This window comes from Pezoporus flaviventris, unplaced genomic scaffold (genome assembly GCF_033815535.1).
Source record: "Pezoporus flaviventris isolate CSIRO_AGI_PZ_B2104156 unplaced genomic scaffold, CSIRO_AGI_Pfla_v1 ptg000031l, whole genome shotgun sequence".
NCBI classification, from domain to species: domain Eukaryota; kingdom Metazoa; phylum Chordata; class Aves; order Psittaciformes; family Psittacidae; genus Pezoporus; species Pezoporus flaviventris.
The window spans coordinates 40232335-40247149 of record NW_026892579.1 but is presented as its reverse complement, the minus strand read 5'-3'; the positions used below and the strand labels follow the sequence as shown (position 1 = coordinate 40247149).

Below are 14815 nucleotides of genomic sequence, written 5' to 3'. Positions count from 1 at the left end.
CCAGATCAAGAAGCACACACACATAGTGACTGCCTCTCTTGGTACCTCCTGCACGCCGTCCTTGAAGGTCTCTGAGAAGGTGGAATCTGGCGTTCGCCTCTGGGAGCTTTGAGGCTGGGTGTTGGAACTGAACTGGTCGGGGTTGAGGTTCCTGTCAAAGACCACCACCCGCTCAGGGGGCTCAGGATGGTAGACACTTGGTGGGATGCCCACTGCAAAGCCATGGGGCTGTGTTTCCGTCTTGATGGAATGGGTGGGCATGGTGGCAATTGAAACGGTGACTGTCGTGTCCGGTGTTGTAAGGTGGCCTCTCTTATCCATGCCCATCTGGGGCGTGTGCGGAAGGACAATATTGAAAGGCACATTTTTCAGAACCTGGACTCTGTTTTCTCCAGCAGAAATGAGAGACTGTTCTGTCACATTGGGGATGCTGTTCCTTTAAAGAGCAAAGAAAAAACAACAGTGCATAAATTATACAGCTCGGTTTCTCATTAAGCAAGACCTAGAAATACTTCTCAGCTTCCTGGACAAGGACAGCCAACACCACCTCTCCTGCTTTTGCAGAGCAGCTCAATCCTAACCTGAAAAGCTGAGAAACTCATTAAAAAAACCACTCACCTCACCCACTGCTAACACCACCTTGGAGATGAATTACCCTAGAGCAAAGGGTGAGGGCTCATAGCCCAGATCCTCACTGCCTGGAAAACAGTGGTCCACAGCTAAGCGCTTCAAGGTCCTTCCTACCATGTACTGACACACACCAGGTCCATGAAACTGCTCCTTGGTGGATGGAGAAGGACTGAGAGCAAGGCTGCTGCTGCTGCTCTGCCCTGGGACTGCGTGCCACCCAGGAACCACTAATAGAGAAATTACACCCCTCTTTCATGCACAAGCCCCCAAGAAAATCCACACCGAGACTCCTGGGAGTGCTTTGCATAACTTGCCATTCGCCAGCCCATTAACTCATTTCTGCCAGGACAACACTGAGATCTGTGGCTAAGCTGACCTCACAGCCAGCAGCCACTAAGCCCGCCCTCCCTTTCTCTCTCCCCACAGTGTGGTCCTGCCCTCTCCTCTGCACCAATTCTGACGCTCCCCCAGTCTCCTTGGTGAGCCAGTTTGGCTTGTTCCACTGGCAGAAAACTAGCCACTTTTTTTTTACCTGCTAGGTGATGGGTCAGTGCAACACCACAGCTGGTACAAGGGAAGCAGTGGGAACACATGACTGAGAACCAGACTGCTCTTCAAAACAAGCTGTTTAGTTGGCTCAGCCAGACCACAAAACCTCACTTTGAGTCCTTAAAGCATTCTAGTCTATCCAAAGGAAGAGGATGGTAGGATTGGAAGCCTGGCTTGAATGAACCTCATGTTTGTAATATTTACCTAAGCAGTATCATCTTCTGCTGAGGAGGCCCAAAAAGAGGGAAGGCAGGAAGAGGAAGAAAGGAGTTCTAGAGGATAGGAAAGAAGTCTCCAAACAATACAAAACCGAAACTAAACCATAAGCACTTTGAACTCCTTCCTTATCAGTCCATGCATGAAGAAGCAATGCTGCTGGTACCCAAGAACAAAAGCAGCAGTGAGCAGCTGAGGCAACCACAGGCACAAGGGTTGCCAGTCACCTCTCCAACCTTCAGAAGGGATGCCTGTGCTACCAGGCCGAGCCTGGTGTTAAAGAGAGCAGATTTCGCTACACTGACTGTATAACACCTTTACACAGAAAGCAGGCAGATGGCAATGAGAAGCAGTTTTGTCCTCAGCTCTCCACATTATGGTCCAATCCCCATCCTGGGCCAGCGCAAGAGTAAAAGCAAAGGGCACAATTTCACTCTTCCAGAAGGCAGTGCAGCAAGTTACTTTCTTTCAGCAGCTTCGGTGGTTTATGAGGGAAGGGAGATAAGCAGACACACAATAATGAAAACTGATACCTTTTGCTATGGTCTTGGTCAGGATGGTCTACCTCTGGTTTAGCTGTTGAAGATCTCCTCTCCCTTGGGACCTGGGAAATACGCGACATACTATAATTACATTCCTCCTCCCATACAAAAAACCCCAAACAAACAACAAAACTACCTCCTCAAAACAGAGCCATTTGGTCAAATTAAGCATTGCTGCCTGATACCCATCATTATTTGCATTACAGATGCTCACACAGCTTTGGGATGCCACGCAATACTCTGTGAATTCCTGTGTAGCTCAAGGCTGCTCTATGGCCCATTCCCCAGGAACATGTGCTCTCTAGGCCACTTCCTCAAAGACCACTCAAGACTCTTCTTTCTCCTTGGAGACCAGGTTAAGCATATTGAGATGCTACAGCTCATTTCTGTGCATGGTTACATACAATACACTGGCCCAAACTGTATTAGAACTTTTATGAACAAAAAATAACTACCAGTACTTTGGATTTCAGATAGCTCAGTACTGCTCCTTGAATTTTACACCATGAATAGGATTTGCCCTGAAACCACCACATACCACAACACCAATAACACAAGCCACCTCATACACACACAGGCACTGCACACTGCATTCAGAAGCCATACAGAAGATGGTGAGCTCTTTGACCTGTGGCAGCTTGCTTCACTGGAGCACTCAGCCAGCACTCCAGCAACCCAAACAGCTCTTGCCACCACTGGCACAAGCCCACAGTGCTCATGTCCACCTTGACTCTACAGCAAGTCCATGCAAGCTCCTCTGCAAACCCACACATACTGCCCAAAACTTTTGTCACCCTTAACACACCTCCTGAATGAGCAAAGCAAAGACCTTCTAGTGTAAGGAGGAGTAAACTCCAACCACCTTCCTTTGCTGAAGCCTGCTTAGATATTGCCTGTGTTAGGTAACCTGGGTGCAATGCAGGGAGCCACCACTTACTTTACTGCTAACTCAAATGCTGATGGCATACCTGCATGAACAGCATATTTCTCTAAACAGTCCCCGAATAAAACCCAAGTCCTGGCTCTTCCACATAACGTGGAATCTCCAATAACATGGGAATTGTTGGGTTTTCCATGGTAAGCAGCAAAATAGCTCGAGACTGTTAGGAGGCCAACACTAACCAGTCACTGAAAAATAAAGGTCTTCCCAACTGCATTTGGCCAACACTGCTAAAATCCAGAATTTGATCAAAAAAGGGTTTCTGCAAGGCCTGGTTAATCACAGCTGAGCTGTGACTGATGATGAGCTGAGCAGCCCATTAGACATACAGAGAAAAAAAACTCGAGTTGTTTGGTTTTGGGTAGTTTGTTTGGTGTTTTTTGTTGACTGTTTTATTTAATGCAAAGGTGATCTCATCAGGTGCCTTTAGTATTGCAGAGGGGGCGTATTAGAAATGCTTACACATCATCCCTATAGCATTACTTCATAACAGCCCAAATAAATCTTTCAAGCTCAAACCATTTTGCTTCACCAAAGCATGCAGCATACCTGTTCTTACACCAATTTTTCTGTACACCCACTGACACCCAAACAGAAGAGGAAACCCCAAATTAGACAATAATGTACAGCAAATCCCTTCCACTTTGCCGAGCATGAAGGATCAACATAAACACTCTCTTTGTAATCTACATGCTTAGAAATCAGAAGTGATTTTGTGGATTAAAATCATTCCGGTGAAAGTGTTTAGGGTTTGTTGTTGGTTCCCCCATTCCTCCCCCCCAAATCGTAGCAAGCACAGGCACAAAGCAGAAAGCCAGTTTTCCCACAAAAGTAGCTGAATAACATCCAAGTCAGTGAGTCTGCGGCATTCTGCCGTGTGTACGGAGTGCTAATCTCCGTATTAAGCATTACAAGAACATTTCAATACTTAAGACACATCCATCTCCTAAAAGGGCAAGACACGGATTTTAGATGCACAAGGAAACCTCTCCTAGCGCATAAAGAACATACTGCGGTTGGCAACTGCACTCACTACTGTTAGAAGACACCAACTAAAAGGTCAGGCACACAGGCTAAGTCAGCCTCGTGGCCTCCCTGCTCACTCAGCAAAGGAAAAACAGGTATCTCCACCCAGTGAGCCAGGCCACCGTTAACACGGGTATCTAACATGAGCAGGACACTTGCCTGCCTAGAAATGGCCGCTTGTCTCCACTGACTTGGACGTGGACTGGAGGTAACTACCCTGGCTTAGACTCCTGACATTTTGGGAAGAAAGCTCAGCAAAATGTATTCCATGCAAACACAAAGGTTATCTGTTTGACTCTGTTCAATTCACCGCTGAGCATCTAAGGCACACATCTGTGAGAAGACTGAATGCTGGGGAAGACAACCACAACTGTCAAAGGATTAACAAATTACAGCAGCTGAAGGTTAAAAGAATGCAGACAGCAACTCCTTCAAGCAGACACTTCTGCCCCACACTCCACCAAAGCTCTGTAGTTATAGCTTAGTATTAGCTGAGACTAAGCTAGCACATCAAAGCTCCAGCAAAAGCAAACAGTCCCACCAGAACAGGGATCACACGAGAAAAAGGAGAAAAGTTTCCTTCTCAATGTGTATTTTATTCAGACAGACATGCTCCCCATGTCTCATTCTTCATCACTATTTCTATTAATATACTGCCATCTGCAGAACCTGGATTTGACAGGCAAAGCTCTACCGAAGCTTTTGATACACTACATTAAGATCCAGAAGATCTTATTTTCCTGAGCTAAAAATAAACTAATTTTCAGAAAAAGGGATGTGGATTTTTTTTCCCTTTTAAAGCCCACATAATTTAAAGTCCTCATGATCTATTCATAGCTTCCATAAAATCCTCTAGCAAATGAGAGGCAGAACAAGAGCTCCTCTGCCTGCCAGAGTGTACCCACGCCAATCTACCTTGTAATAATCATAGAGCAGTCCCAGGGCAGCTGCGCTGTCTTCATCACCATTGATGCTCATCATAGCTTTGGTAGCTGCTGTAAGGGGATTTTCAAGAAAGGTTTTCCAGGCCTCATCTTCACTGGTGTAAGGACGTCTCTGAGAGTAGAGAGAGTCATTCTGAAGAACCAACACGGGTCTTTTACTTGGATCATAAGGAAAAAAAAAAAAAAAAGGAAAAAAAAAGCCACCTGTTAGAACACACAAAAAACATTCCTAAAGTTCTTCAAAATTAGCTGCTCCAGTTTCACAGCGTTCATATTCTGATTCAGTGCACTGCAAGGATTAGCCAACACAAAAAGCCCAGAAACCTAATTCTGATCTCATTCATGCTCAGTGTATATCAGGATTAATTTGACCAAACTCAGATGGATTACACCAGCCTATATGAAAAGGCAAAGCCGTTTAAGAGCACAACTGACCTGCTCATGCTCTGAATCCAACCCAGAAAGAGTGCACTTGCTAGGCTGCCACCTACAAAACCTCTAGCACATCCTATGTAATACTACCAAGCCGCAATCTGCTTGGTTGTAGTTGTTTCTAGTTCCAGTCCCCACGTGGAACTACAAAATGTGAATTAAGGAAACACCTCTTTCCCCCAGAGCCTTCAGAAGGTGCCTTTGTTCTCAGGGTATACCTGAAAACATCACCTAAAAGCTGCTAGTTCGTTATAGACTACACAAGGAAAATGGTCAAAGGGTCCTCCAATCAGTTTGGCAGTGAATTTCTTTTTGAGAAGGGAAGCCCAAAGCCTGATTACTGCTGAAATAACCTGTGACACTAATTTGAAACACACTCAGCAGAGGACTGGGGAGGAAAAAAAAAAGGAGGGATGGGGCGAAATCAGTTTTCCCTTTATGTTGTAGGGTACAAAAAGTGTTAATATTTACTCTGAGCATTTTGAGATTTCTGGGAACAAGAAAGCTCCAAGATGACCTGGACTTCTGCCCACAGGCAAAAGTGGGACACCTGTAGAAAATGCTGTCCTCCCATCTTAGACAATATGTTTCGGTTGTACTGGTAAAATACACGCTTCATCTTTCAAGTCAGTTCAAGCTAATGTTGCTTAAATCTGCTTTGTAAAAGTAGCTCAAACAGTTTTCTTCCCAGTGAGAGCCCAACACTCCTTTACTGCAGACTGGTGGAGAGAGAAGGAAGGCTTTTGCTTTCTTAAGCAATTCCAGACTCATTTTGTAATGAATTGGTAATAATTTTAAATAAATAAATAATTATATTTTTAAGAAAAGACCCACAAAAAGCAGTTCCCCACCATCACACCGCTTCCCCAGTACATAAGTACTTTTTAAATTTCTTTATCCACATGCATTCAGACTGAAATATACTACAAATACAAAAAGTTATGAAATACAGAAGTTATGAAATACTCTAACCACTATAATCAGCTTAACCGTATCCTACATTTATCACCACCTTCTACCAAAATGATTGCAAAGTACTTTGCAAATCACGCATTCGATCCTTTATTAGTTACACAAGTAGCTTCAATAGGACAGCTTGGCTGAGTTGAAGACGCTTAAAACATGGGAGTTTCCAGAACTTGTAAGAGTACTTTGTGGCTATCAATCAGTATTATATAGTTGGAAAAAAAATCAAGCAAGGACAACAAAAAGACGACAAGCTCTTGCACCAAGCCCTCTGGTTAGGTCTTCACATGTACACATTGACACAGATACCAAAATGAAGCGTACCAAATTACAGACAACTGTGGCATCAAGGACATCCACCTCTGTCGAAGCAGAAGACAAATTTTCTTTAGGGACATGGAAAAAGCTCCTGTTCTTACACAATGTGATAAAAGAAACCAAGCATCTAGCAAACGGGTAAATCATCCAATTAAAGTCACTCATAAAGAAAACGGCAAAGTAACGTGGGTGCAATTCACTTGATCCATCCCTCCCAAGCTGAAGGGCTAAGTCTGCCTTGCTGGAACTCCCAAGAGCACTAAACTGATTCCTTCCAGCCAGTGCAAGGCTCCCAAGGAAAGAGACACCAAAACCACCAAGAAATAAAGCAGCCGCTAACCACAGATGTACAAAATGCAAAACCTATTTATTTTTTGTGTGATTTCTTTGCCATTGCAACACCTAAATATAACACGTATCGCCCTACAGGTAACCTTACCCCCTTAAAAGCAGTGCAGAAAGAATTATCTGCAGAATTATCAGAAGCGTAGGGTTTGGCAGCAACTCAATTCCTTAACAGAACCACAGCTTCTTTCAGGAAAATTAGAACATTATTAATAAGAGGCAAACAAGCATCCTAAGTTTTATGTTTCGAGATTACTGGTACATGGATCTGCTCGCAAACAGACAAGTCCAGCAAAGGCTGGAAATACATTTCCTACTGCAGCTTTAGTAACTTCTGAATTTTATTTTCTACGTGACCAAAGTGGAAGCAGAACAGTATTACATAAAGCAGACTCTCTCCTTGCCTGCGAGGATCCCACATCCCACAAGTGTTCCGTGTTCAGATCACAGAAACTACTCCTACTTACTTCACCGACCCAAACCCCACTGTTTCTCTCCCTCGCCGTGCAGTTTAACTCGTCAGCAAGAGATCATCAGCCGCACAGTGCTTTTATACCTGGTCTTGCACAGAGCACACCTTTAATGCTGAGGCAGCAGACAAGATTTCTTCCGCCGGCTTCTACGTGCCAGAAAAGTGAAGCGCACGCACCTAAATTGCTATGGCCTCATCTATTAAGTGTCATCAGAGGTAGAAGTACATATGAAAATTCCTAATCGCAGGGTGCAGTTACTGAGCTGCTGCGTTAAGAGTCCTCCTTCCAGACAGCAATGTATTAAAAACAGAAACCTTTAGTGAAAAATACACTTTCCCTAAAAAAAAAAAAAAAAAAAGTTCATTTGAATCGCCGATCATTCAAAACACATTAATTTTGGAATCAGTTCTTCAAGTCATTTCAGAACTCTCCTATTTTCCATTCACTTACAGCGTCCACGGCCACAGTCGCCAGAGGGACACGGTGACAAGTGCAGCAACAAACCCTAGTCGTTTAAAACGGCAAAGGATCCGTTTGAAGAAGACAGAAGACGCCTGGGCATGCAACACCGTGAAGTTACAGAAAACAAACCCTAAGCTCAGCTTTAATTCTTCTAACCCCTAGTTTCGCGCAGTACGAGACGGCTGCAACCGACCTCACCGAGAGCCCCTCTCGGGGCTCGGCTGCGGGCCGGCGGCCGACCCCTTACCTGCCGAAATCCACCTTGCCGGAGGGGTGCGCCTCGTAGAAGTCCATGGGGGCAGCGGCGCGGCGCTCTGGCGGGGCCAGGGACACAGCCCGCCGCTGCGGCTCCGCCCGCCTCCCTCAGCCCCGGGAGAGGGGCAGCCCCGCGCTTCGGCGCCTCCCGCTTCTCCCGACGGCGCGGCCCGCTCCCCGCTGCCGCCCGCTTTTAAGGCGCGGCGGGGGGCGGACGGCGGCGGCGCTGACCCACGCCTCGTTGCCGGTGTCGGGTTTCAAAGCCGGCCCTACCTCACCGCTCGGCGCTGCGCAGGGTTGGGTGGGGAGGCCGCCGGGGTCGTTCCGCTGCGCCGCCGGGACCCCCTCGGGGCTCATCCCCCGTCACCCCCCCTCAACTCCCCCTCCTGCTCTCCCCGCGCCATTTCGCACCGCTCCGCCGCAGCCTCCGGTCACTCCCCTGAGAAGATGGAGGGGGGCGGGCCCCCAGGGAGAGAGGCTCTCCCCGCCCAGGCCCCCGGGCGGCGAGCCCCTCTCGCAGCAGCCCCCCTGAAAGGCGACAGTACCGGTCGGACCGGACCCGGCTGTCCCCTTCCCCGCCCGGCTCACTCACTTGTCGTAGTCTTGTGTCATGTCTGTCGGAGGCAGCGGGCGGCAGAACTGGCCCAGCTGGTCGGGAGGGCAAGGCGGGGGGAGCCGAGAGAGCAGCGCGCAGCCCGCCGCACCGACGGGTTTTGTCGGCTTTTCTCGCCCGCTCAGGTGGCTCCCGCAGCCGCAGGTGGACGGGCGCCACGCTACGCCTCCCATTGGCTGCCGCGGACCGCGGGGCGGGTCCGCCGCTCCCCATTGGGCAGCCGGGAGGGGCGGGGCCGGCGCTCCGTGAGGGACGGGGGCCAGGTGAGGCGCCCCGCAGGGACCGGGCCGAACAGAGCCGAGGCAAGGCTGGCCCGGGCAGTGCTGCGGGGTGCTGGCCGCGGCGCAAGTTAGGAACGAGTAAAACTTGGCGGGGAAGGTGCTCCTCCGCTGCTGGGGGCTCTCTGGGGCGGCAGTGCGCTCCACTGTCAAAGGCCGCTTTCCTGAGGTAAAAAACAACATAAAAACCAACACAAAACACTTTTTCTGTCCGGTTTCACCTTCCCCCAGCACGCGTTCACGGGGGTAAGGCTAACGCCAGAGGCGGGCTACGAGGGAAGCACCTGGGCAGCTTTTTCGCAGTAAAAAAGGGTTTCCCTTCTCCCTCTCCCATCCCGAACACCATTATCGCTCCTGCGCTAACCCTGTTCTTAGGAAAACGAAACAAGGCACGTGAATTTACACTGCATTGACTGCTATAGTACAGTAGATACTAGCATCGTTACGTGCATCACAGGTGAACCCGGGTTTGCAGAGAAAGAAAGGTTTACAATGGAGCTACTGCTGGAAATGCATCTAAATCCTCTGTTTAAACAGCAGCAACATCACAAATACATCAGATAGATCCAAAGTGGCATTGGTGAATTTGAATCAGAAAGCTCTGAAGTTTCTCCTTGAGAAATAAGGGTGGGAGGTTGGTTGTTTAAGTAACAAGTTGAATCCAACCCATATAGCAACAATGCTATCTATCATATGTCAAGATGCTGCAGATAGCTACTGTAATTTAGAAGTATGCACACTAATAAGAGGTCTCTTCTTCTAGGTCAAAATCTCTTCCCTATTTGTACAGGATATACTCCAATGCAAAATTATAGAAGGACAATTCAAGCAGCCAACTGAAGGAAATACGAAACTGAATGGAACAAACTTTCACTAAGGGTCTAATCCTGAAAGTTGCTTAATATGCTCTGACTGGATTACAACTAGCATTCTAGAAACAAAATGTTTGTTGCGATCTGCAGACATTGCCCCTAGGATGGCAAAAGATAAATATCATTACTGAAGTAGGATCCTGCTCTTCTGATGTGAAACGAACTGATGTAAACTGTTCTTTATGACATGCAATAAAAGGTATTCTATATTTTTAATCCTTTTTAAAAATCTAATTTGATACTACATAGATGATTTCTTATCTGCTTTCACATATGAAAAAATACTGTCATCTGATTAAGATGTCATTTTTCCAAACTTGCTTTGTTTCCAATACAAATTACAAAACCAGCTAAAAATCCCAAGTACTGGGAAGGACTGGTAACATTCTTGGGTGTTATTCACTGTGCTTCATACTCCCTGCTGCTGTTTGTAGAACCCTGGGATGCACAGACACAATTGCTGCTTTTTGGCATACGTGCATACTTTTCACTAACAATAACATATAATACTCCCCTGTAAGTGACCCAGATGCAGCAGCTCAGTCACATGTTTACATTGCACCCAAACTGCTACAATCTTAATGATGTGCCACACTTGGTACTTGCACTTAACTAGAATTTGCCATGATTTTATTCCAAGTAAATCAAGGCTGTTGTCTCTGCAAAAGGAATGGCTTTCCTAACAGCCTGATCTGCTGATGAAAACTTAATTATCGACATAGGAATCGCTTCCACATTCAGGAGACGATATAAACACTGGATTGTGACACCACTGACTAACCTGCCGGTCACCATCTAGACTCTGTAACACCACTGATAGGTGTATTTCTGTGATGTCACCAACTGGGTTGCATCATTGCTGAATAAAATCAGGGAAGAAGCACAAAAGGATTTAGCAGAGCTTTGGCTTGAGTATAAAGCCGTGCCAGCCTAGTGCGGCAGCACCCTGGCAGGATTCCCCTTGCCCTGCACTGTTCCCTCCAACTTCTTCCCTCGCTCGACCCTTTCACCTCAATCTCGTTGCTCTCCTCCACCTCTCTCTCATGCCCTTCCATTTACTTTTGCCTCTGCCTTGGTCCTGCTGTCAGCGTTCTTACCTTCTTCACTTGTCTCCCTCTCAAAACACATTAGGAACTGCACAGAAGTTACATGCCGCTTGCAACCATGTGGCCAAGTGCTGTCTCAACTTGCTTGCACCTCTTCCTAGTCTTATCTTGTGTCATCGCTATCTAGAGAAACTGAGATTTATTCTGGACAAGGATTAGCTACTGTGATGACTTACCTAACAAATAAGGCTTTAAAATCTCATCCTTGTTAACATCTACACTCACTGGCCATTCACACCTGTGCAATAAACAAGTTGCATCAAGTTTGTAGCAGCACTTCTGATTTCACAAAATGCAGAAGGGAGTCAAAACAAGACTACCTAACCTGAACCCCTAAGATGTGAGGGCCCTGCTGCAGAGCTTGATGTAAGGAGCAGTGAATCTTCTGTACTCTCCACAGAACACCAGGAAAGCTTTGCTTTTCTCCAACAGGCCTGTGGTTACTAACGACAGAGCTAGAAGAGCAAGCGTGAAGCTGATCACTGACTCTCCGGGAATAAGCCCAAAGGCATCAAAGGGGTAGAAAACCAGAGAAAAACCCATGAAGACGTTCATGAACTCACTAGAGGAAGCGAGGTGAAAGCAGGTACAGTTGAAAGACAGACAAGTGACAGTAGGAAAGGAAGCTGGAAAGAGAAGCTGGAAAAAGCTGGGGGGTGGGGTGAGGATAAGGGTAAAGAAACGAAAGCACAATGTGTGAAATATGGAACAGAAAAGTTAAAGAAACAGTTTGCTTTTTGCTTCAGTCATATGTAATCTTGCAGGCATTCTTAAAAATTCCCTTTTGGTTCTGTATTGAACCCTAAAGGTAATGTAGACACTGCTGAGAGCATACAGACTATTCAGGGCAGGAGATGCAGCTCCATCAGCCTGAGTACCCTCCAAAATCACTACAATGTAAATTAATCAATTTTGCAGCAACCTATATATTAAAGCAAAGTTATCCTGAAGCCTAGAATTTTATCAACAAGATCTTCAGCAGGTTATCCAGTCTCACTGAACATTTATTGTCTCTACTTAATATTATGTTTCCCCTGGTTTGACTTGCGTGCACGCAGGTCCTGCCACGCAAGCTGACGGCGGTATAGTAAGAGGACAGCGTGTGCAGCTTTTTCACTGTGTGATGTTCTCTGCCTAATCCGCTCTGGTCTGCAGCACAGAAATCACCCCACTGCCCAGTTAGGAGTTAGCAGCACCATGGAGCTCAGTTCAAGTACACAAAAACTTTCTGCCACAATCTCTATCGATGTAGCGTGACTTACTGTGCAGATGAGATCCAGGTGGATGGCTTCACATCCTAGCATCAGAGCAAACTGAAAGTGGTGGTCACAAGGCCACAGTCGAGGTCCTGCGCAGCAGCAGAGGAACCAGCCTGCCTGCGGAACTGAGGCCTGCCTAGCTGGTGAGGAGCTGATGGCTCACCAGGAAATCCCTAGCTCTGCAGTCCAATGTCTTCACCTTGAGAGCTGGGGCACCTGGATATTAGGATGCTCTTTTCTTCCCTGGGCCTGTCAAGTGGCAGCATCTTCACCCTTGCACTCTACGCCACACCACCAGAGCAGCCCTGTCAGAGGTATGCAATGCTCCATCAGCCAGCTATTGCAAGTGTCCTCCACAGAAAGGTGGCACAGAAGCATCCCAGGATCCAGTGCAAGATATCAGATCACAACACAGACACTAACCACACACATGGTGGCATTCTCAGGAGGCAATGGTGGGGTCTAAAACCAATGAGCAAAGCCACTACTAGGACAATAGGGTGGTCTATGAGCACAGAATACAATACAGAGCAGCCATGTGAGATTATCAAGAGGAATGTGCTTATATTTTCTTTTAGAACTCCCTGATGTACTGCCAGAGGCAGAGTGTAGGTGCTGAGGATTGGCAATGAGTGTTCTGGCTCTGGAAATGCTGCCATTAGCAGTTGTACAAGGGCAGCTATAACCTCACATGAGGACACAAGCATTCATCATCTCCTGTTCTGCCAATCCTTACTCACCCTCTTGTTCACTGTTTCTAGCACAAGCAGCACTGAGGAAAAATCTTTTATGCACCTGTTTCAACATCTTGGCATCCCCTTTATGTTCTCTCTCCCTCATCTAATTGACCCAGGAACAAAGAAGCTTCACAGGTAGAGGAGCAACAAGACCAGTAACTGCAGAGGACATACCGGAAAGCAAGCATTCTGCATTGAGTACAAGGACAAATGCAGTGATGTGGGGAAAGGACATGGGGAAAGGGCAAATGAACCAGGGAGCACACATCTTCCTCAAGGACTTAACATTTTCAGACCTCACCTCTCCCAGAAGCCCCGTGGGTTGTAGTTCTTTCGCTCCCGGCCCTGCAAAAGCATCCTCTTGAAAAATTACCATAAATACCCCAAAATAATTTTTCAGGACCATCAGCAAAAGTCTTGTTTGTCCATAAAGGGAGGAAAGTAATTTTGAGGAAGGGTTTTTGACCCTTCCAAGAAGTCATCAGAGAGTGAGTTACTCATTGCGTTGCCGGTAAGATTGCACAGAGCCTTCTCAAATCTTCCAAACACGGTTGTTTCAGGGGTCATGCTAAAAATGGGTTAGGGAATATGTAATTGCAGTGAAGCCCATGCAACACAGTATGCCCAATAAATTAAACTAGCATTGCTTGCAGGCATTGGGCTTTGCTGATTCTCATTCTCTGGTTAAATCAGGTTCAGGACCTTCACTCTGTGTAAGAAGTTAAGGAGAAAGTCAAATACCCCTCTTTCATGTCTGGAAAATCATAAAAGCTTTAAAAAGAAAAATACATGTTATTAAGTTGCTATTGAGAATGCAGACACACTGAGGTAGCGAAAAGCTAGTAAGGTAAAATATCTGTTCTGCTGAAGGCTGTACGTTTCAAAAGAAAAGGAGATTATCTGTCATTTTCAGATATATGTATATATATATTCATAAATATATATTCATAGCCAGGTTGAATGTGGCTTTGAGCAACCTAGTTTAGTGGAAGGTTCCTTGCCCATGGCAGGGGGTTGGAACTAGATGAGCTTTAAGGTCCATTCCAACCCAAACTATTTCTGTGATTCTGCATCTCCACTGAAAAAACAGAAAGGTTGCATTATTTGGGAGACTTCATAAAGCAAGGCTACTTTTGCACTCTTAAAGATAGAAAAAAATCAGTGTGTTAAAATGTAACACACAAACTAGAAAAAAGCCTGAATTCCCTTCAGAAGGCACATCTAGGTCTCAGAGTAACTGATTTGCTATTGTCCAAGTTAATAATTATTTAACTATTCTAAGTCTTCTCAACATACACTGCTTTAAAAGTTTAATCTAAAATAACCCACTTGCCTTTATCTATATACTTAAGAACTCATTCAACTTTTAGAGTAGGAAACAAAACAAACTGAGCCTCTTTACTTAAAATTTCCATGGGAAGAAGTACAAAAAAGTAGCTATGAGAAAGCTTGGCTTTACCTGAACATTTTCAGCAAATAGTTACAGAAAGGAGGTGTAAATTAGAAGTAGATAGAGGAGGTGGTTAGAAGGGCTGGGCTGTGGCAGACACCCTACCCTTCAGCTATCCACCGGTAGCTGTCTGTTCAACCAGCACAGCTCCACCTCAGGGTCATATTAACTGGACTCAAAGCAGTTGTCCCAAGAACGCTCAACTACACTTCACTGAAGATAAGGCACTCTTATGGCTCATCAGCTTCTTCAACATCATTAGTCCAACATAAGTGTTGATTGATTAAACTGGATAGAACTAACATTAAGTATTTTAGGGGCACACCCTTTACTTTTAAATCTGACTCTTAACCTATGTGTCCAGAAGGCACACGGCTCTTGATGATTAACTGCAAGCTTTAT

General features: G+C 46.0%; 2 protein-coding genes and 1 long non-coding RNA gene across 6 annotated transcripts in view; 1 reads left to right on the top strand and 2 right to left on the bottom strand.

Moving 5' to 3' along the window:
* The window catches only part of GRHL1 (grainyhead like transcription factor 1), a 41243-nt gene extending 32402 nt beyond the window's left edge, over window positions 1-8841 (bottom strand). For 2 of the 3 annotated variants that reach the window (XR_009744628.1, XM_061460798.1), the window contains exons 1-4: window positions 8091-8253; window positions 4819-5005; window positions 1929-1999; window positions 46-436 (exon numbers count right to left, since the gene is read on the bottom strand). Coding sequence is in view for 2 of the 3 variants with exons in the window: in XM_061460798.1 (XP_061316782.1) it covers window positions 46-436; window positions 1929-1999; window positions 4819-5005; window positions 8091-8137 (696 nt within the window). In the remaining variant the exon portion in view is untranslated. Of the gene's footprint in view, window positions 1-45; window positions 437-1928; window positions 2000-4818; window positions 5006-8090; window positions 8254-8690 lie in introns of those variants that run through there. The other variant, XM_061460799.1, reaches the window with a different exon arrangement.
* The window catches only part of KLF11 (KLF transcription factor 11), a 201635-nt gene that overhangs the window by 61503 nt on the left and 125317 nt on the right, over window positions 1-14815 (bottom strand). The window lies entirely within an intron of this gene.
* LOC133273453 (uncharacterized) lies at window positions 9047-13655 on the top strand. Of its 2 annotated transcripts, XR_009744814.1 has the most exons (4): window positions 9047-9158; window positions 9753-10060; window positions 11400-11553; window positions 12988-13655. It is a non-coding gene; the product is annotated as an uncharacterized LOC133273453 (long non-coding RNA). The 2 variants fall into 2 exon arrangements; XR_009744813.1 differs by lacking the exon at window positions 9753-10060 and having other exon boundaries at window positions 9052-9158.